At 44.1% G+C, this 21,565-nt stretch overlaps 1 protein-coding gene across 1 annotated transcript; it reads right to left on the reverse strand.

Moving 5' to 3' along the window:
- Positions 1–1,883: 1,883 nt before the first annotated feature.
- CILP (cartilage intermediate layer protein) lies at positions 1,884–20,096 on the reverse strand. The gene is made up of 9 exons (XM_075575326.1): positions 19,915–20,096; positions 13,037–13,189; positions 11,053–11,148; positions 10,221–10,490; positions 8,874–9,068; positions 7,224–7,538; positions 6,278–6,386; positions 5,573–5,730; positions 1,884–5,298 (listed from the first exon to the last, which is right to left on the reverse strand). The coding sequence occupies exons 2-9, from the start codon at positions 13,098–13,100 to the stop codon at positions 2,948–2,950; spliced, it is 3,558 nt and encodes a 1,185-aa protein (XP_075431441.1). The 5' UTR covers positions 13,101–13,189; positions 19,915–20,096; the 3' UTR covers positions 1,884–2,947.
- Positions 20,097–21,565: the final 1,469 nt, after the last annotated feature.

The following is a 21,565-nucleotide window of genomic DNA, read 5'->3' on the forward strand; positions in this document are numbered from 1 at the left end:
GTCAAACCCCTTGGAAACACCTCACGTACCCCTAGTGGTTCCCAAACCCCCTGATGGCAATCACTGTAGACTATAATTGTCTGTTCTTTTCTTTGTATAGTAATTATGATGGCATCATTAGCCAATTAGAAAAAAACTGTATAACCGCAAGTATCTGATCGCATTAGAATTACACGGCGCCAGCAGAAGGGAAACAGAATGTACATTTTTCACAGGGAAACAAATAAGTTAAAGGGGATTTAATTTCTTTAAGAAGATAATTACATTGATACATTGTTTATTTTTTTGCACTATGTCAGAGTGCCCATTTAAATGATAGATTTGCACCAATACTATCTTGAATTGTAAAAATGAAGCTTCATACAGACACAATTCACCCAGAAATGTATTTATTAGTTTTAGGATTTTAAGGAGCCTGTATCTCTGGTTGTTTCTCTCCTGGATACCGCTCTCTTCAAGCAAAAAAAAAAAAAAGCCAACAACACATTACAAAATGTAGCTTTTTATTACAAATGTGCAGTTTGCTTTGTAGATAAGAATCCGACTTATTCTTCCCAGAATAGCAAGTTCCAATCCCTCCTGCGCGGTTTCTCTCTAACTATGGAACATGCCAACATGCTAAAGAACCTAATTGTATTTTCTCCTCCTTCCTCACATAGGCCTGGAACCCTTTATTCTTTAGAAAATCAAACCACTCCGTTTAAAAAAAAGCCTTTCTGTTTAATACATTCTAGTGCCTGCTTCCCCCTGCAGGATATTACATCTACAGCTCAACCATTCTCTTCTGTCGCCACACCTGCAAACACAAATTGATGTCTTATTAATTGTGTGGTATGCAAAGGGCTGTGGTCATTTTAATGGCCCTTGGAGACATCTTCACCCACTTTATTGATCTCATGGCCTCAGTTCCTTCTATTGCACTGAAGGCGTTAAGCCCCTAGTATTGCAACTGTAGGAATATCTGATCGTTGTCCCGCTGTAGAGAGAATCCAGCCACAGAAACAATTACATGGAAGAAAAAAAAAATAAAGAAATAAATAAAATATTATTTACATTTTCAAGTACAATATTACAGGTTTGGAATTCGGTAAGAATAAGCTTCCCCGAGGGAGAGGTGGTTTCATGAGTTACAGGAGAGGAAGTCATCAAAACCCTATGCACAATTGAACAGATGGATATAACACATTTTTAGACTGAACATTTATTAAAACCATGTACGTTAAAGCCATTTACTGGCAAATAGCCATTAACATGTTTCACATCCGAACCAGAAGGGCCAGTAATTGCTTTTTGCATTTGCAAAGCCAATTTGACCTCAGCTCGCTTTATTCGGTGTGTGGCGGCTTAACCAAAGTATGTTTGTTAATAGTTTATATAGACTCTAAAACTGCAAAGCATAATTCAGTGCAAAATGATTGTATCACACAAATGTGTCAAGCGACATACTGAAACTGAGTTTGTATTGAACTATGCTATGCAGATAGAGAGTACTGTCCTAGTACAATATTAACACGCAGCCTTTTATTATTTATTTATTTATTTATAAAATATTTTACCAGGAAGTAATACATTGAGAGTTACCTCTCATTTTCAAGTATGTTAGCACTGTTTTGTAAAGGATAGGGGAAGCAGGTAGCACTATCTTTGAAACCTGAAATATAGTGTCACATTTACTATACACAGATGCATCCGTATACTGTATGCTGACCCTGGTTCCATTAAGCCAAGGGTGACCAACTCCCGTCCTCAAGGGCAACCAACAGGTCAGGCGCTCAGGATATTCCTGCTTGAGCACAAGTGGCTTAATCAGAGGCTCAGTCGTAATAACTGAGCCACTGAGTGAGCCACCTGTGCTGAAGCAGGGATATCCTGAAAACCTGACTTGTTGGTTGCCCTTGAGGACGGGAGTTGGCCGCACCCTGCATTAAACGATTCTGGGCTCTGCTGTGAAGGGTCTAACACTTAATGATGATAGATGTGTTCTCTCAATAAAGAGCTTTCCTACATTTAGAATCACACATTCTCCCTCACTTTGTAATAATACCTTCACTTGTCAGGCGCTATTCCAACAGGGGGTACTGCAGAGCGACGGGGGGTACTGCAGAGCGACGGGGGGTACTGCAGAGCGACGGGGGGTACTGCAGAGCGACGGGGGAACCTCACCCCAGAAAGAACATTTTGCGTTAGCAATACTGGTATAAAGTGCTAGAAAAATAAATGGCCAATCGAAAGAATTGTTAGTCTATTCTCACAGGGTGTGGGTCAGTGTGTGGTCCTGAAAAGTCAGAAAGAAAGAATAATGCAGGAAAGGAAGTCATTCATTCAGACACTTAACTCAGGTCCTCGCTGACAATACTGTATATGTTTTAGCAGGTGAAGGGTCAACATGAGGAAGATTATAGCATATTTTGTTAGGAAACAAAGTAACATCTTAGAAGGAAACACATTTTTTCTGCATCCTTTTCCTACCTGCTGGTAAAACATACCACCTTACATGGAACAAATATTAACATGTTAAACAATGGTGTAGACACAAAGTTTTTTTTTCCAGTTTTTGAAGAATACCAGAAGTATTTTGTGTGCTAAATAACAGGGTTTTTGTTGGTAGGTAAATGTACAATTCCACGCGCTGCATGGGCGAATAATGACAGAAGCTTTGAATACAAGTACAGATATGTGTATACATTCAGCTATAACTCATCACATCCCAACTGAGCCAATGATGTTAAAAAAGTGACTACTTTCACCTTTTCTGCCGTAGGACGTGCAGAAAACTGTAACGTACCCCGGAAGTTAAGGGATATAGTCATTGGCCCCCGATTCACTAAAAGGTGCTAGGCTTTAGCACACATTAACTCCCATTCATTTCAATGGGAATTAAGGAGTGCTACAATGTAACACCCTTTCGTTAATCTGGGCATTCTCGGAATTGTCGCTCTTTGCTCTCTTACTGAGTAGGCGAGCGTTGGTCTTGTCTTGATGTTGAAAAAGCACTAATTCTGCGTGTCTGCCTGGATCTGCTACTCGCTCTTTGCTGCCTTCCATTTCTGCCTCCGTCCCTGGCGGCGCTTGCCGCTGCCAGACCATTTCCACGGAAAGCGCTCTGCTGCCCCAAATCCTTTTCCAAGCAGTTGAAAGTGAGAGCCACGCCTATGTTACTCTTCATAGCCCTTGAGGAGCCATCAGATGTACCATCAAAACATCTGCCAAGTGCGATCTCCTTGGCTGTTCTTGGGTCCTGGTCAGTGACTGTGTAGATGCCATAATTATGACCAAGTGGATCGAGAGGAGCCAGCATTGTGTACTCATTTGTATCATTATTGACTGCCATAGGGAGGTGGTTGACCAGGTACTCATGTAGCAAGCTGTTAATGCCATCCCTTCGGCAGCTTCCTTGGGGGACAATTTTCAACAGTGTGCGGTCCACACGGTCTTGGTCATACAGCATTCCACTACATTTGAACTCCAGACATGACGTGGAGAGGTTGGGTTCTTCCATGTCTCTGATGCTCCGTACATCCCTAATACCGTAGAGCTGGCCTACTGTCTGTGGGTGGGTGCCACCCATGTTTCGGGACCTTACATTGACCTCTTGGGGGCCAATGATTTTGACTTTGATGTAACAAGCCCGGTACTCCATTGGCTTGGGCCACCAAGCTAAGTAGTCAGCGGTCCAGCTCATGGGGTCGTCCTCACTGAAAGCGACGGTGTTGTAGTCATAGCCGCTACCTTCCACCCTATAAAGCCTAAAATGTGCAGCGCTGTAGGATGCCTCCTCACACTCTAGCAGTTTGTCAAAGGCATAGACAGGACCATTGCTCTCCTCAGCAACATTGGGGGTTGGTTTTGCTACACTGATGCTGAAAGCAGTCTTCTTGATATTTGAATCATCGTGATCAGTTCTTTTGTAATTCAGTTTATTGAGATAGGGCTGTGGGACACCAATCATATTTGGGTTGAATTTGGGAGAAGATGCAACTGCCTCCAGTTCTTCCCCTCCTAGGGTAGCAGTCACAATAGCTGAATAGGCATCTGGCTGTCTGTCATCACAAAAGGCCGGCAGACACGCTCCATTGGGACCAGTGATGGCACTGTCAAAACGGCCCCAAGCTCTGGGGTTCGAAGAGAATCCTGATATCGGTTCCATATTAATTAGGTTCACCACTACACCTTCAATTTGCTCACTTGGAAGAAACCTTTCACTCCTGTATGTCCGGACTTTGACATAGCATCTCCGGCTTTCGGGAACATCCAGGTTAAACAACCGTCTTTCCCTGATTTCCATGTTGCCAACAAGGAAGGTTCTTTCCTCTCTTTTGCCACGCCGGACTTCTTCATGCCTGAAGTCTCCCTCTTCCTCCCACAGCCCTGTTTCTGGGTTCAGGGACCACAACTTCATGCTCTCAAGGTGTTCAGACATCTTCACCTGCGTGGAATCCAGGTAGACTTTAACTGCTCCCGCGTTTAGGGTCTCTGTGGCTGCCTCATCTGTAAAGTCCACAGAAAACATTCCATAAGAGCGCAGTGGGAAGATATCTCCTTCCTCATTGATAAAGTTGAGGTCACTTTGTGCAGCAGTGGCTGTAGATATGATTCGTGGGTCCAGAAACGTGACACTAGCCTTGACCTTCCCATTATAGATCTCTCCGTTCTGCCGATAGAAAGAATTTGGTGGGATTTCCAGCTCAGCTATGGGGTCACTATTTTCCACTTCTCCCAAAGATAACTGGTTGGTTTCCATTGAGTCCAAAGTCACTGGCTCTTTCCTTCTCAGCAGTTGGACCTCATGGAAGACGGCACCTCCTTTCCTGTTGTATGGGAGCACTTTGGTGGTGTTCACAAACTTCTGTAGCCGGTCAACGAAAGTAAGAACCAGCCTCTCTGTTTCCGCAGGAACCTGGATGGAGAAAGTCCCTTTATACCCAGTCATGCTAACTTTGGCATTCCCCATATAGATGTGTCCAAACCGCATTGGTTCTCCAGTATCAGCTGCGACCGCTCTCCCCCGGACAATTATTTTGGTCTCTGTGCACTTTTGGCAACCGCACTCCACAGCCACCCTAATGGGAAGTGTGTACCCCTGGCAGGAGACTTCTCTAATTTCTGTCTTGTTGATTCCACAGCAGTAGGGCACTGTGTCTTTGCACCGGAGTCCATTGTCCAGATCCCCCGGGCAGGCAGTGGGAAGGCATTTGCCCACGTTGTAGTAGAAGGAATTGGTGGTGCGCTGGAGGCAGTCGTGAGGAAGCCGGATAAGATGTCTCTCTGGGGTTGGGTTGCAGGACACATCTCCAACAGCTGCAAATACATCATCATTATGAATGCAACAGTGTTAGTTTTTTATTTTATTTAGAGACATACCACTGAATTGGGAGTACAGTATTTAGGAATCATACTGAATGGTGAAAACTACAAACATTTATCTTCTTGTGGCAGTCAAACTGTGTAAGCATAGTTGATTTTAACTCCCTTTACACACTTCCTCACCCACAAGAACTCCCCTCAAATTGCCCGATGTGACCGCTTCCCTGTGCCATGTTACTATTAGCTGCTTCCTTTCATCTTTACATACCCATGAGCGTGAGCTTGGCAGGTTGGGATTTGACCGCGCCGGCCTCGTTCTTGGCTTTGCAGTAATACTCTCCGACCTGGCTCACCTGCAGCTTGCGCAGGACCAGCTGGCTGCTGTGTTTGTGCATCTTGTGGTCCAGCAAGGTTCCGTTGTGGTACCTTCAAAACAAACATGTGAGTTAAACAGGCAGGAGTCCACACTACACAACTCTTCTGCGCTCTCAATGCTAGAGATGCCACACAAGAAATGACAACCTAATGCCTGTGGCATAGTGAGCCAGAGTGACATGCCTAGGTTACAGCTAGCTGGCACTTGGGCTCCCACTTCAGACACTTATCACTTCTCCCTTTCTATACACGTGCTGCTTGTGTACGGCTTGCCAGTTATCATTGCGTCAATTGTTATTGTGATAGAGTGTATGCTAGGGCTGTTCTACTCATAGGACTGAAAAACAAAACTGGTTACCATGAGTTGGAATGAGGGGCGCAGTAATCGTAGCTGTCTATCTTTTAAGTATGCATTGTTCTAAGTGATTTCCTCTTTCCTTTTACTCAAATTCACTGGCAGACTCAGTGGCCAAATTAAATCCATTTGGGAGCCACTGTGTGTCCAAACATCAGCCACTCTGAGCAGTATTATTAAGCACTGTTACAGGCTAAAGGCTTGAATGGTCAGTAGGATTTCTACAGGTTCACGCTCACTCACCAGAGGTACTGCTCTGTAGCTGGCTCCCCAACAGCCTTACAGCAGAAGGTCACACTTTGGCCCACTCTTCTCACTTTATTCTTAGGGTTCTCAACCATGTACGGCTTTTCTGTAAAAGAGAGAGAATGGCTCACAATCAACTATACAGCTCTGCAGGGGCCGGCCTTGTGTTGCTGTATTAGTGTCAATTTATGCTCACAGAGTGTGACACAACTAGAGGCATAATCCATCCAACGTATACACGTTCATACACTTTCCTATCTTACAAGCACGCATTATGTACAGGAAGTTATGGGGTGGGGGTGGGGGGGGGAGTGACAAAAACCCTCCACTATACAGTGTACAGCAAATAAAGATATCACTTGTGAGCTCATTCACATGTCTAAAGTGGCCATGAAGTAAAAGATGACACTGTGCTTATTTGCATGTCATTTCCCAGAATCCCTGGTTGCAGTGAAAGCATTGTAGGCGAAGAAGTAATGGTGAAAAGCAGGCTTACCTATCTTAGTCCTTTTTCTGTTGAATGTCTTAAAATTTACCTCAAAATGTAGTCCCAATTACATATGCAATTGTTGCTCCTGAGATATATACAGTGCTTCTATTGTCTTTTTTAGGGGGATCTTAAAATATTGCATTACTACGTTCTTGCTTCCATGAAAGCTGGGGTGAAAATGTTTATTCTTTTTAACATGAACTGATGCTTCAAACCTCAGCTAGAAGGAGGACTGGCATCACAAACACGCATGTTCATAATTACGCCACATCATGTAATGAATACGATGCGTGTGCAGGGAACATGCATCTAAAGCAGTAAACACCCCTCTGACCCCCAGAATCCCACATGCAGCCCCCTGTTCAAGAACAAAATTGTCCCCATAAGATTCACTGTGCCCTCTCCTAACGATGTAGGGAATCGGTGTGGGCGTCTCTATCGCGGTGTGGTTACCTTTTCTTGTTAGAGACACTCGGATGAAAGAGGCGGTGCCGTTGCTCTTGGGCGCGCTAACTTTGGCCGTAGAATACTTTTCCAGTTTCATCTGCAGTGTGCTTCTGCTATCTGGACACACACCCGCCACCTGGAACCTCCCGCTGGAGTCCGCTACCGTTAACAGTTTGGGCTTCTTGGCGTTGAGGTACACTTTTGCTCCGGCAGCCGGCGCCCCATCGGGGAGGCTGATTGTGCCGTGCAACATTTGGTCCTTACACTCGCACACACTGCAGTCTGCGCTCGCTCTGCCCATGGGACAGCTGATATTACAGGCTAGGAGAGAACCATAGGAAACATAAAACATAGCGACAGTAACAGTTATAGTAACAGGTGGAAGTTTGAAAAGACATGTCAGCCAAGTTATATATCCTGGGCGAGATCTTCATGCTAAGCTTATATCGATTCCAGAAACAGGCTCAATATGAAATGAAAAACCCCAGTGCAACATTTAGCACGTATCACATCGCTCCCTGCACCAATGAGCTTCCAGGGCTTTAATCGGACTTTAAAAAGTAGGCGATACACAGTGGAAAATATAGTAAAAAAAATATAGTGGAAAATATAGTAAAAAAATGCTGCTCAAAACACTTCCGGAATGGTCCGCTTGAGGACTGGAGGTGAGCACCCCTGCTTTACAGATCCCTTCATTGTGTTGCCTTTATTCTAATCCCAGTGGAGCACAAAGTATTGCATTGCACAGGGGGTTTTACTACAGTGGGAAATTAAATACTGTAGGATCCTGCAAGTTTAACACCACAGTGCAATATGCACACACAGTACAATATGCACACACAGTACAATATGCACACACAGTGCAATATGCACACACAGTACAATATGCACACACAGTACAATATATACACACAGTACAATATGCACACACAGTGCAATATGCACACAGAGTACAATATGCACACACAGTACAATATGCACACGTAGTACAATATGCACACGTAGTACAATATACACACACAGTGCAATATGCACACAGAGTACAATATGCACACACAGTACAATATGCACACGCAGTGCAATATGCACACGCAGTGCAATATGCACACGCAGTACAATATGCACACGCAGTACAATATGCACACGCAGTGCAATATGCACACGCAGTGCAATATGCACACGCAGTGCAATATGCACACGCAGTGCAATATGCACACGCAGTACAATATGCACACGCAGTGCAATATGCACACGCAGTACAATATGCACACGCAGTACAATATGTACACGCAATACAATATGCACACGCAGTACAATATGCACACGCAGTGCAATATGCACACGCAGTGCAATATGCACACGCAGTACAATATGCACACACAGTACAATATGTACACGCAATGCAATATGCACACGCAGTGCAATATGCACACGCAGTGCAATATGCACACGCAGTGCAATATGCACACGCAGTGCAATATGCACACGCAGTGCAATATGCACACGCAGTACAATATGCACACGCAGTACAATATGCACACACAGTGCAATATGCACACGCAGTACAATATGCACACGCAGTACAATATGCACGCGCAGTGCAATATGCACACACAGTGCAATATGCACACACAGTACATGCTCTCTCCCCGTTACCTGCGCAGGAGCTGCCTGTGCATCTCCGTCCCTCCTCTGTGGGGCCGTTACAATGCTCCTGCCACCAGTCCTCTCTCAAGCAGCTCCTTCTCCGGCTCTGCATCCCGGTCTCACCACATTTGGCTGAACATTCGCTCCACGTCGACCACACCGACCACGCCGACAGGACCTCCTTTGGAGCCGTGGGCCTTATAACTGGTACAGAATCATTATTATTTATCAGTTAATGTCTAGTAGCATTTGTGTTCACATCATGAATATATATTTATGTCAAAAAGAGTATTAATTAATGTTGGTTATACCGTGGCGTGGTATGCAGGCTTATGATGCTTTGGCCAAAGGGTTTAACTAAATAACCAAGTCAATATTATTATTATTGAAGTATTTAAACTTTATACTTATTACTTTATATGTTTTGTCAATTGGATGTAGCATTGGGCACCCCTGTCTTTTGTTATTTAAATTAAACGCCAGGGGACCGTGCGAGGCCTCTATATCACACTTCCCGTCCAGCGACGCGTTGTCATGGTAACCCGGCGTCCAATGACGCAGCGGCATCACGTGACGTTACCATGGCAACGTGACGTGACCCTGCATGTCATTTGACGCCGGGGTCGAGCAGGGGGGGGGGCACGAGGCGCCGAGGAGAGCAGGCAGGGGTGTGCATGGGAAATGTTTGCGCACCCCTGTTCTGGAAGGGTCCGACGTAAGCAGGCCGACCTAAATCAGCGGCTTTTTCACTAGCACAGAGAGAGACTGTGGCAGGGGCGTTAGTACAGCTGAAACGGTACAAGCCAAAGTACTGAAATACATGTAGGCGGTGATACAAAAAAAAATGTATCTCCAAAAGGAAAGAATACTCCTAATCCTGATGGAGAGAGTGTAACTGTTCCAAGCTTCATGTACGCATATATCCCGTCAGTCTAAATAAAACAAAACTATAAACTAATATCTATGCCTTAAATCTTCCGACTTTTCCTCACTGGCTCCGTCTTCGCTTCATGTAAACTGCTCAGCACTGTATGAGTTAACTGTATTGGTATAGAAAATACATGCGGAACCATCATGAACCCCTTCATTGCATTCCAAAACTACCACTGAAACGGTTAAACTGTGCCAAACAGATGCTCCTTTGTCCCCCTTATAAGCAGCCCATGTTGGAGGAGTTACAGGCTCTGCCCCTGCAGTCCCAGTGTACTGTATCTATTATTGGGACACTGCACACTTCTTTTTCTATTGCTTTGTGCTTGGTTTAGACAAGACGCAGCCAATCGCAGCGTGCACCTTACACATTGTGCTGCATGTATGATCGCCATCGCTATTTCCCACCAAAGGAGGCCAACTCACCAACTGGGCACAGGAAGCGCACGGAGTAATTGGAGCAGTTTCTGCCCTCAGGTTGCTCCGTGTTGATGCACCAAAATCCCTTCGCCAGGCTGTAGTGTACCACCTCTCCCGCGCTGCTGGCAGGTACCCAATCCGTGGTCCGCGCCTCCATGCGGAGCGGCCGCTGGCACACTCGGTGCGGGTAGTAAAACCTGATCGCGGCCAAACGCTCGTAGTCCCCGTTACCTCCGGGGTGATCAATGTTGAACCATGTGGTCCATTCCTGAAGCTCTGAGCAGCAGAAAGAAACGTGGGATTTAATTTTCAAGAGTTAAAGCCGCCGGTTATTTAACACATTACGTATCATTCAAAACAAGAGCTTTTCAGTTCACATTGATGTCTGAGTGTCCGACTTCAAATACATGGCAATTTTACAAAATGCACTGTTTTGGGTTATTTGGGTTATTTTGGGCTATTTGGGTTATTTTGGCTATTTGGGTTATTTTGGGCTATTTTATTTGGGTTGTGATCTGGAATGAAAAGCCACATTCCAAAAATAGCAAAACTTGTTCAGGAATCACAGTTAAAGAAAGTGGAAAACTGATTTTGTAGAGATTGTTGCTTTTACAACTGTCCCCCCCCCTCCCTCCCCCCGAACCAAGAGATCACCACATACGATAGAAAATTAAATTCCAAGATGCCTTATTGCGTTAAGATATAGGGGTCACATGTTAAGGGACTGGAGGTCACAGACACTGCCACATATGTTACTGTCACTATCCACCTCATTTCTATAGGGGGTTGTAACCGTGAACTCATGTACCGACAACGTATTAAACACACGGTTCTGTACCATCTGCCATGTTCTTTGCCAGAGAGCCAACGATTTTTCTCCCCGTGCGGATCTTTCTAGCAGAATGGTTTAATACAACATCGCGTTTTGGGAAACCTGGAATACATTACAGGGTGAGATTGGCACCGGTTCCAATTGCAAAATGTTACTCGTGTCTTTCCAATCACGTTTTGTGTACAGGTTTATTGAAAATCCAATGCCAACTTGTCAGGCCGTCCCTGACTCTTTGCATTGGCTCCATCTTCCTGCCACCAGCTGTATATAACTAACTAGAACATTTTGTATCAAGCCGTAATATTGAAATGTTATTTATAGAACATACAGGGAGATGTTTAAACATGTAAACAGGGCTTTGATTAGTTATAAGGTTACTCAGGTCCTTGCGGATGTGAATCAAGATGGTACATTTTACTCCAAAACAATGGAGCAAACATTTGGATCTGTCTCAGTTTGCACCGAATTGTATTAATCTTGTATTGTACCATTGGCTCAGATCTCAGGAGCAGAGATTAAAACCATCTCAGACCTGGATGAATGATTTGACACAAAGAAACGAGAAGACTTGACCAGTTCTTGGGGGTAAATTGTGATATCTCATAATAATAATAATACTGTGCTGACCTTCTATTCAAACTCCTCCTATAATGACTCCCCAAATGGCTCACTGCCACACGAGGAGCAAAATGGGAGCATGGTGCTTGGTGCATTGACACAAATTAACGCAGAGGCAGAATGAGACAATTTGCACCTGTTTTTAGTTGCACCATTTGTTACATCTCCCCAGCATTTTACAAAAATGAAGCACCCCAGGTAGTGCATTCAAACTGAATCCTAAAGCATGGAGGTTGGAGGGTCATATCCTCCTACACCCGGAGTGATTGCCCCGAGCCGCCTTTTAAGACAACCCACACACTGCCATGTGCCTAAAGAAGGCAATTCTTCATCTATTATTTGACAGCAGAAGTATGCCAGCCTCCCAAAATATAGCCTGGGACATCTGATCCCAGGGCAAAGGGGGTTCTATAGTTAGACCCTGGTGAGAAGTCCATAAAAACAAGGCTGGAAGAAAAAATTCCAGGGATGAGTGGAAATGGGGGGAATATGCAAGGTAGATACTCACATCAAGAGAGAGTAATCCAAGCAGCAATAAATACAACATCCATAAGTGTGTGTATATATATATATATATATATATATATATATATATATATATAAAAAGAGATGAGAGCGCACGCCCCATAGCGTAAAAAAAGTACATTTATTGATGGGAAAGGAAAGGGAGGGGGAAGAATATCACTCACAGGGGTAAGAATATCACTCACAGGGGTAAGTAAAATATAGGCGTATGTGAATATTTATCACCGCCAACCAGATGTTCGTATATCTTTTTTTATAATTGAATTTATTATTTTTATCACTGTTTGTGTGTTATAATTAGCAGTGAAATAGTTTATATGTATTAGTCACATTCTTTTCACAGTATTAACACAATTTCTATGTCATTATATTTGCACCGATTTAATAGGTTTCACAATTCATTATATTATAATATAATATCATATATACTCACAATATTAGTGTTTTTTTTTAAATATATATATATATATATACACATATACACACATACACACACACGTTCTTATTTTTGCTAAACTCCATGTGAAGGAAATATACATATTGAATGTATAGTATGGTCAGTATGTAATGATGTCATCAAAATGTATACAAATATACACATTCAGCAGTAGGTGCAGGAAAAAGACAATGGCTCTCTCAGCTCTAAACATCCCACGGTGATAGCCAGCTGCAAACTGTATATTACATGGACTCTTCCCCAGCGGCCATAAATCAGTCATTTGTGCACTTTGCTCCAGAGCACGTGATTTATTTAGGGCCAGTTGGGACTTCTGTGGATAGTTTGCATTTGTTGGGACTGTGATACATATACTGTATACCCCCTTCCTGCTCTGTTTAAGACACCAACCTTGTCCAAACGCACACGCCGCCTCCAGTAAGAGCAGACACGCGATGAAGCCCCCAGGCCTCATCTTTCTACCGGTCTGTGCTTCACTCACTGTTGCCCACGCAGGCTGGACCACACTGATCTAGATGCAAGTGATGTTATGGATCCTGTCGCCTGTCGAAAGATTATTAGATAACAGTATTTAAAGCAGCATCTGAGGACTAGTAACCACCTCCTGAAAAGAACATGCTGATATATATATATAAAGTATTCAGCATTCTAAAAACCAATGCAGAACGTAATAACACGTCAGTACCTACAGCTACTATGTAACCCTCTGATACTCTGTGACCTCTTAATGGGGAAAAGACCCCCCCTGTTGGTTTGTAGTGTGGGTTGTTAGCACCCCGCTAACATGGTAGACCAGGCAAGATGCTGTGTCTTGTGGCTGTAAGTTATGTTTCCTCTACGTTAGAATGTGTGTAGGATTCTGGATGTGTTTAGAGATACTTACTATCATTAAACAGCGCCGCCTGCTCATTTCCATCTGTGAAGGTTTGGAAACTGGTTCCCAACCCCTCTAATAGTGGAATGGTCTGCAGTGCAATTGCTTTGAAGTGTGATACCTCCCATATAGCACAGAAGGCGTAAGACTTGAACAAAGAAAGACCTGGAGATCAGGAAAGCTTTAATCCCAATACATCAGCCATGTGGGCTTCATTCCAAAGTCCCATTACTTTGTCTTCGCCCTGTTTCCTTCACGTGTATTCCTCCCTTCTGCTTGTCCTACGTTGTTTTTCAGTGGTGGCTCTGAGGTTCTTCATGCCAGTTCTTGGCTTCTAATCGATTCTGCAGAAGTTGTTTTTCTCCCTTGTGGAGCTTAACATCGGAGGCTGTTCAGTGTCCCATGTGGATCAAGGTATTTGTCAGTTCATTTATGGTTGGTTGAAGGTAATAGGTTCTCAGCAGCCAGACTTCCCTACCTGAATCCCCAGGACAGACGTACCTGAGCAGGATATATAACGTGTCCGCCCCCAGTTTGCAAAGTGCAATCCTTAATTCTGTAGGAAGAGGCTTTTTACATTTTTTTTAAACATAAAGCCTTTTTATTGTGTCTGGCAGCCACAACATACGAGACTTTGTATGAATCAGACATTATTAAATATTTACATTTAGTCACTTCAATGAATTACCATTCAGTCTTTCAGCATCTGCATCAAATATAAGATTTTTTTTTTTTTACATTTTCAGATCCCATACATCTGGCGGAAAAGAAATCATTGGCAGATGAGGTTAATGCCAAATTAATCCTGGTGGTTTAAATGACCCAACAAATGAGAGAAATGTAGTTAGAAAAGAATACATTCATAAGCCTATAATAATACATACCTCAAGTAAATTGTTGTAGTAAGTTGCTACATACAAGCTCTGTTTATTTTGCTGAGGCAACCTTTATGGTATAATGTATATACTGTATACTGTATAATGGGGATGTGGTTTCATTGAGTTTAAAGCATTCAGCAGACCATGGTCTTCTATTGACCTCGTAGAGTGATATTACCTGGTGGTAGGTAACCCAACCTCTGACCAACTTACTGTTCTGGGTGAGACATTACATCAGCCTTTACGTGCATCAATGTCTTAAGGAACTTTCTAGTTCCCTCTGACATTTCGATCTGTTTGCATCCCTGTCTCACATGGCTGGAAAGTCTACAAACCCATCTGCTGCCTACGCCCACTGCAATATCCCATGGAAGAAATATCCAGGCCAGAATCTGCCCGGAAGCGCGAAATCCCAGGGTTTAGAAAGCCATTTACTGCTGGCTCAGATCTTTCAACTTTGCCATTAAAAATCCAAAAGTCAGTAAAGACGCCTGCTCATCTGGAAAGATGATTAGGTCAAGAAGAAAGTAGCTGGAGATGCATGTAATATCTTTACGAAAACAGCTGGCTGAGTACAGCAGCATCAATCTCAAGAATTCATCTTGGGTTTTTTTTTAATAGAGGTATTATTTAAAGATAACCACACTAGTGGTGCCTTATTGCTATGTGACATCACATAAAAAAACAGGGGTCTTTATATCAGTGCAATTTTGCTTTTAAACTGACATCGAGAGGCATTTTCATGCTACTTGTCTTTACACCAAAGTGTTGAGTTACTTTGCACCTATTGATAAAGCATCAATTGGAGGAGTTGTGATGCACATTTTATAATAGGATGCAAGCAAAGAAGGGTGGGGGTCCGTGCTGGTCCTTTCTTCAATGTAGTAACACAGGATGGAGAGGGAGTAGGGGGTATCATACCTTGTATTGGACCAACAATTAGTTGAAATGTTACAAGCTTTCCAACCTCTCAGGGTCCTTCATCAGGTGTGTCAGAAATACAAAGACACAATATAATATACAATGTATGTAAGAGGGATATCGCTCTTACCAAATATCCTCTTACATCCCTCTTGTTGGTCCAATAAAATGAATCAGAAAGATAGTCCCAAAGGGGCCAATGGCGGAGCACTGCCGAGGAGAAAGGAGGGGGCTGCAACCAGTGATGAATAAAAAGGTTTATTAGGTGGTCAAACAGAGGTACATGGTTACTTTGACGCATTTCGGGACCTGCGTCCCTTTGTCAAAAAGTGAATTCGCGTCTGCACGCATACCTGTTACATACTGAATCCCCCGCCCCCGGCGGTGACGTCACGGAGCCAAAACTCGCGCGAGTTAGTCAGAGAGACCAACCCACTGGCGGACAGAGCCACCAATGAGAGGCCTCACCGAGAACTCACCCCTCTGTCCGCCAATGGGTTGGTCTCTCTGACTAACTCGCGCGAGTTTTGGCTCCGTGACGTCACCGCCGGGGGCGGGGGATTCAGTATGTAACAGGTATGCGTGCAGACGCGAATTCACTTTTTGACAAAGGGACGCAGGTCCCGAAATGCGTCAAAGTAACCATGTACCTCTGTTTGACCACCTAATAAACCTTTTTATTCATCACTGGTTGCAGCCCCCTCCTTTCTCCTCGGCAGTGCTCCGCCATTGGCCCCTTTGGGACTATCTTTCTTTCAACTATGTCTGGCGTGATGCACCCACTCATCAAGGATAGAGCTGTGCTGCAAGAGGGGGATCTCAGAATCATTGACTGATATGGTACGTACTTTTTGGTTTTGCTGGGGGCTTGTTCAGGACCATTATGGCATATATGGAGATCTGAGCTAGCCACACAGCGTTACTAGTACTAATATACCAATGCATACATTGCCTCATTTGAGTCTCCCATAGCACCCATATTTGCTCTTACATACCTTGACAAGAGACTCGTATTCTGAAAATATATATATATATATCCCTGGGACAGCTGAGACCCGATTATTGGGAGAATATCCCTCACCTACTATTCAATAAAATGAATCATACCCCCTACTGCCTCTCCCTCCTTTGTTTCTAAAAGGATGTATGGAATTCTGCATATGGGCTGAAGGACTGACTCAGTGAGCAAGGCCCCGGTTCAATTCCCGGTGTCAGCTTCATGTGACCGTGGGCAAGTCACTATATCTCCCTGTGCCTCAGGCACCAAAATGTAGATTGTAAGCTCTTTGGGGCAGAGACGTGTGCCTGCAAAAAAAATCTATGTACCGCGCTGCGTACACTGTCAGTGCTATACAAGAAAAAAAACATGATTCTTATTATATGGACTTATTATTTCTCGCTTTTGAGGCAGCGTAATCCTGTCTGTGTCAAATGTCAGAAACCTGATAATCAAGCTTCGCATATTTGATGCAGCCGCGATCAAAGAAAAAAAAAACGAAGAAGAAATTTCCGTGCGTCCCAAGAACTCGTTACTTTGCCCTGACACGTAAATCCTCAGCACTGCAATTCCAGTTCAGGCGAAATGCGTGAGAAGCTAACGTGATACTTTGCTAACCAAGCTTCTAATCATCCTTCATCCTAACCAGATGACTGCACAGAATAGGCCTTCTGCTTGTGACATCATCGTCTAATAGGCATTGCAATTGTCTGAAGATGGCATGAGAACATCTTAAAGCCGCATGGAGCAGCTGCGGGAACTTGCCTTCTCTGTCTTTAAGAGCTCAGAACACTCCACTGTCTCGCAGGTTGTTATACGTTTCATTGCGCTGACAGTAAAATTATATGCATCTGCCGTATATGATTTTTGAATCGCTCTGGGGCCCTTTGTGTCTGATGTAAAAAGTGAACGAAGATTACATTAGGGCTACTTGAATCTCTCATTTTTATCATCATTGTTTCTCATCACTTTTCTTCGTGTTTGTAAGGCGAGGGGGGTCCTCGGCCCCAGTCCTCAAGACCTCTCAGCAGGTCCGATTTTCAGGATATCCCTGCTTCAGCACAGGTGGCTCAATCAGTGGCTCAGTCGAAGTATCCTGAAAACTTGACCTGTTTGGACGTCTTGAGGACTGCAGTTGAGAACCCCTGTTGTAAGGCATTGAACAGCAATTCCCCTCTTTCCCTTAACTAAATACAGGGAATCTGCAGGAGCAGCACAGTCCAACATCACCCGCCAGGAGCCCCCTGCGTTCTTTCCCATATTTGGCCCCAACGGCCCAACATTTTTGTGGCATAAACATGGCAAATGGAAACAACAACCTATGAATAGGGGAAACATCATGAATCGTGGTATTATTAGCTCTAGGTAACTAACTCCCCGGCAGTCGTGTTGCCAGCGGCCATTTTTAGCTTCCCCAGAATTCCAAGACATCCGAGTTAAATATCTATTGAACAAAAATGTAGCTAAAATAAAGGAGCCCTGTGTTTGCCAACACTAGGGTCGCCGGACGTCCCGTATATATATATATATATATGGGACTGCCCCTTATTTCATTGACTTGTCCCGGGAAGGTCTGTCAGGACGCATCACTGTCCCGTATTTTTGCGCCTTGACGTGAAATGTCTGAACGTAAAATGACGAATGAAATCAGCCATAAGAACGTTATAGGTTTCTATGTGAGTGTAATAGTTCCCTTGTCCGATAGATGTCACCTAACTAAATGATTAAAATAATAAAGTTAGGGCACTGCCTGGTCATCTCATATTACAACGACACCCGCCCCTTCAGGCGTTACTTCTCCCACCGCTACGTGTTAGATCAGCGCGCGTCTTTCCTCGCCCGGCCAGAGAGGATAAAAAGCTAAGGATATAGCGGTCACGCAGGAGATACCGTTCAGCTCCAAGCATTCATCCCTCATTATGACGTCACACTTTCACAGTGGATTTCGACGTCCCATGTTATAAACTTAAATATGGCGCCCCTAGCCAACACAAAGAAAGATGTTTGGGGGAAATGGTTCAGGAGACCTTGGGACAGCCCATTTAAGTAAATAGACTGCAAGGTACCTTATGGTTTTGCACCTCGCAGTAAATATCGTCCCTGACAGCACTACACTCCTTTGCAGCCTGCAAACTGCCTGATGTTGGAGATAAATGACACTGCGCAGTCGGGCCGCTGGGCTGAAGTTTACGTTCTGCGCCATGTTGCCCAAATCAAAGATGGAAACCCTGTGTATTCAGTACTTGCTACACGGACTCTACCTTGACAAGGCTGAGCAGCTTGAATCATGTTTTGATCAAAAGATGCAACCAAATGACTCCTCCGTTACAAGTACGATCTCCCCTACCCCTTTATGCTCATATCTCGGTAAAAGTTGGAACATAGCAAGACTTGTTTAAATCATTGCGAACACCACGAAGCAAAAAAGGTAAGTACCATTTAACCCCTTCCGTGCCCTATGGACGTACAGTGCGCGCTGGGCAACATAAGCCTTTTGATTGTTTTGTTTAGGCACTACGCTGAAGGCGGGGCCACCGGGAATCCAGAAGCGTTCACGTGAGCCACCAAAGCCACAGAGGTGGCAGGGCCCTCGGGTGCTGAAGGGGTTAAATCAGCAAAAACTACAATTTCCCTGGGTGGGAAGCCAGAGGTCTCAGCTCCGGGGACCCCCTGCCTCCCGAGATACCTACTTCCGTAGGGGTGCCGGCGCTCCGTGGAAGTTTAAATCCCCAGCATCACGCGGAGGGCGTTCCCTCCCCAAAATGACTGTATGTTATCAGTATTACCTTGTATGTTACATGGTCTGCATGCCTATACTGTGTGCTGTGTATAAGGCTGCTATGCTATAACAATGAAAAAAAACTATATATAGACACTATTATGCCAGCTAAACACAAGACAGTATATATATACGCACATGGGAGCAAAGGTATGTATATGATAACACAATAGAAAGGGAGGCGTGCTTTGGAAAGCAGCACTTCATGCACAGAAAAGTTTATATTTAGAAATCAAAACGTAAATTAAAAAGAACCATCACACCTAGAAACACAAATATAAAACGCCCCCCCGCAACAACGATCAGGGTATACATTTGTAAATTATATATATATATATATATTAGAGAGAGGGAGAGAGAGAGGAGGAGAGAGATGGAGAGATGGAGAGAGAGAGAGAGGGGGGGAGAGAGAGAGAGAGAGAGAGATCAGCCTCAACCAAAATTCAGTGAGATAGTGGTGTTTTTGGATCATAATATATTTCATTTTAATTTGACAGTGTTGATTTTTATCAGTATGGGTCCATTGAATTCGTGAGACACAGACTTCTAAATAAGTTAAAATAAGTGACTCCAAATCAGTGAGACTCACAGAAAATCAGTGAGAGATGGAAATGTCTATATGAATATATATATATATATATATATATTATCACACACACACACATACAAATATATGTTAAACAACACCGGTACAAATAAACCCAATTTTATTATTTGGCTGCTTATATTTTCATGCTGATGAATATGCAGATAAGTTAGTGAATATATATATAAGGTGACAGCAATCTGTTGTTACCCCCATGAGGTGCCCGGTCTTACCAAAGCAGCGCCTGTTGTCCCGCAGAGCTGTGCTTGTACTCAGTGCCTGAGCTATGCTACGGGGGTCTCTTATATAGCAGCACAGCCTGCAGTCCGGGAGTGGCAGGCAGCCACAGGACACAGAGGAAACCAGATCTGAGAGAACTCACAGTCGGAACAGGACTCACACGGGGGCACTGAGCATCAAATCCACCCCACACCCCCCCTTACAACAACACAGGGCAAGTGACTGCTCAGAAACACCGCATCTATTTCAGCTAAGACAGCAGCTAAGCCATTGCAGGCTGCAACAGCATTTAATCATCACCCTCTCCAAAAATGAGCATTGAATAATGTAAAGAATTACTGCGTATGACTCAGTAATCCAACTGTTACTTATACTTAGAGAGGACCTGCCAATCCTTAGCATCTGTCCGTCATCTTGTAGAGGGTGGGGCGGGCTTGATGGGCGATGCATTGCAAGCCCTTTTGGAAATGAAATCATGTTTTTTCCCGGGTATTTTTAGTGTGCCATTCTGCAGATCCCCCCTCCCCTGTCCGTCTTCCAGTACCTTTTTCTGCATCTCTAGTGACGTTTCACCCCGGATCGCTTTGTTCTTGGATACACATGGTGACCAGGTGCACATGTCCCAAATATATCTGCTCACCAACCTGCATCGGCAAAGTTGGTCAAACCAGGGGTCGATGTCTCGAGGTTCAGATCCCCTTAACAAGCAACCCTCCTAGGGGGGGATGCTGTGTGACTGAATTCTGCTATATAGCATTAGATAGGGGGTCTCTTCCTGGTACCCCCCCCCCAGGTGCATTGCAATGCGTTGCAGGCCCTTCTGGGTCCTCCTGGCCTTCCGATAACCAGTTTGGGCTCTTTTCTAGTTTCCCCTCCCTTGAGGGCTACAATAATTGACTTCCCCATCCATGGATGTCCAGTCCATATCAGCCAGTACCAAAACTTCAGAATAGTCTCCTACAGGAACCCTGATGAAAAGTCCATATGGGACCTGAGAGAACAGGAAACGGAGGGCGGTGCACAGCCGAAGAAAACTCCCCCAGGCAAGGTAAGTGCAGTAAAACTTCTATTTATTGGCACATAAAGATTTGAAAAAAACACTCTAGCGCGTTTCGCGCGGGACGCGCTTTATCAAAGAGGCGAAACGCGTTAGTGTTTTTTTAATCTTTATGTGCCAATAAATAGAAGTTTTACTGCACTTACCTTTCCCGGGGGAGTTTTCTTCGGCTGTGCACCGTCCCCCGTTTCCTGTTCTCTCTGTGCTGCTGCTGTCTGGATTGGCGCACGCGTGCAGTTCCAGCCACTCTGCATACAAGGAAGACAGTGAGTAATGTTACAAAGTGCATGTCTACTCACTCAGATTGTTATACTTCAATCAAGTTAATGTGACTTTTTCAACTAACTGCATATATATTCCTACAATTGTTGGGCAAGAGGAACTGCTGCCTTATATACCCAGTTACTGCTATACAGTTCTAATGGACATTTACATGTGTTGAAGGTTTAGATGCACTGTTTGGGTTTTCTGCATAGTTCACCCTGGTAATCATCGGTGTGGGACCTGAAACGCTGTCGTCCCACTTATATATACAAATGTTCCCAGCACGCAATGTAAAAGAAAATCAGACAAAGGTCAAATGCACA

This window comes from Ascaphus truei, chromosome 18, assembly GCF_040206685.1.
Source record: "Ascaphus truei isolate aAscTru1 chromosome 18, aAscTru1.hap1, whole genome shotgun sequence".
Classification (NCBI taxonomy): Eukaryota; Metazoa; Chordata; class Amphibia; order Anura; family Ascaphidae; genus Ascaphus; species Ascaphus truei.

Excerpts from the sequence above, each read along its gene's own strand:
- CILP (XM_075575326.1), bottom strand. The coding sequence starts at position 13,100 with ATGAGGCCTGGGGGCTTCATCGCGTGTCTGCTCTTACTGGAGGCGGCG. Across the intron at positions 9,069-10,220 it reads GCGCTTCCTGTGCCCAGTTG|TTATAAGGCCCACGGCTCCA; the intron begins GTGAGTTGGCCT and ends ATTCTGTACCAG. Across the intron at positions 5,299-5,572 it reads TGCCAAGCTCACGCTCATGG|CTGTTGGAGATGTGTCCTGC; the intron begins GTATGTAAAGAT and ends ATGTATTTGCAG.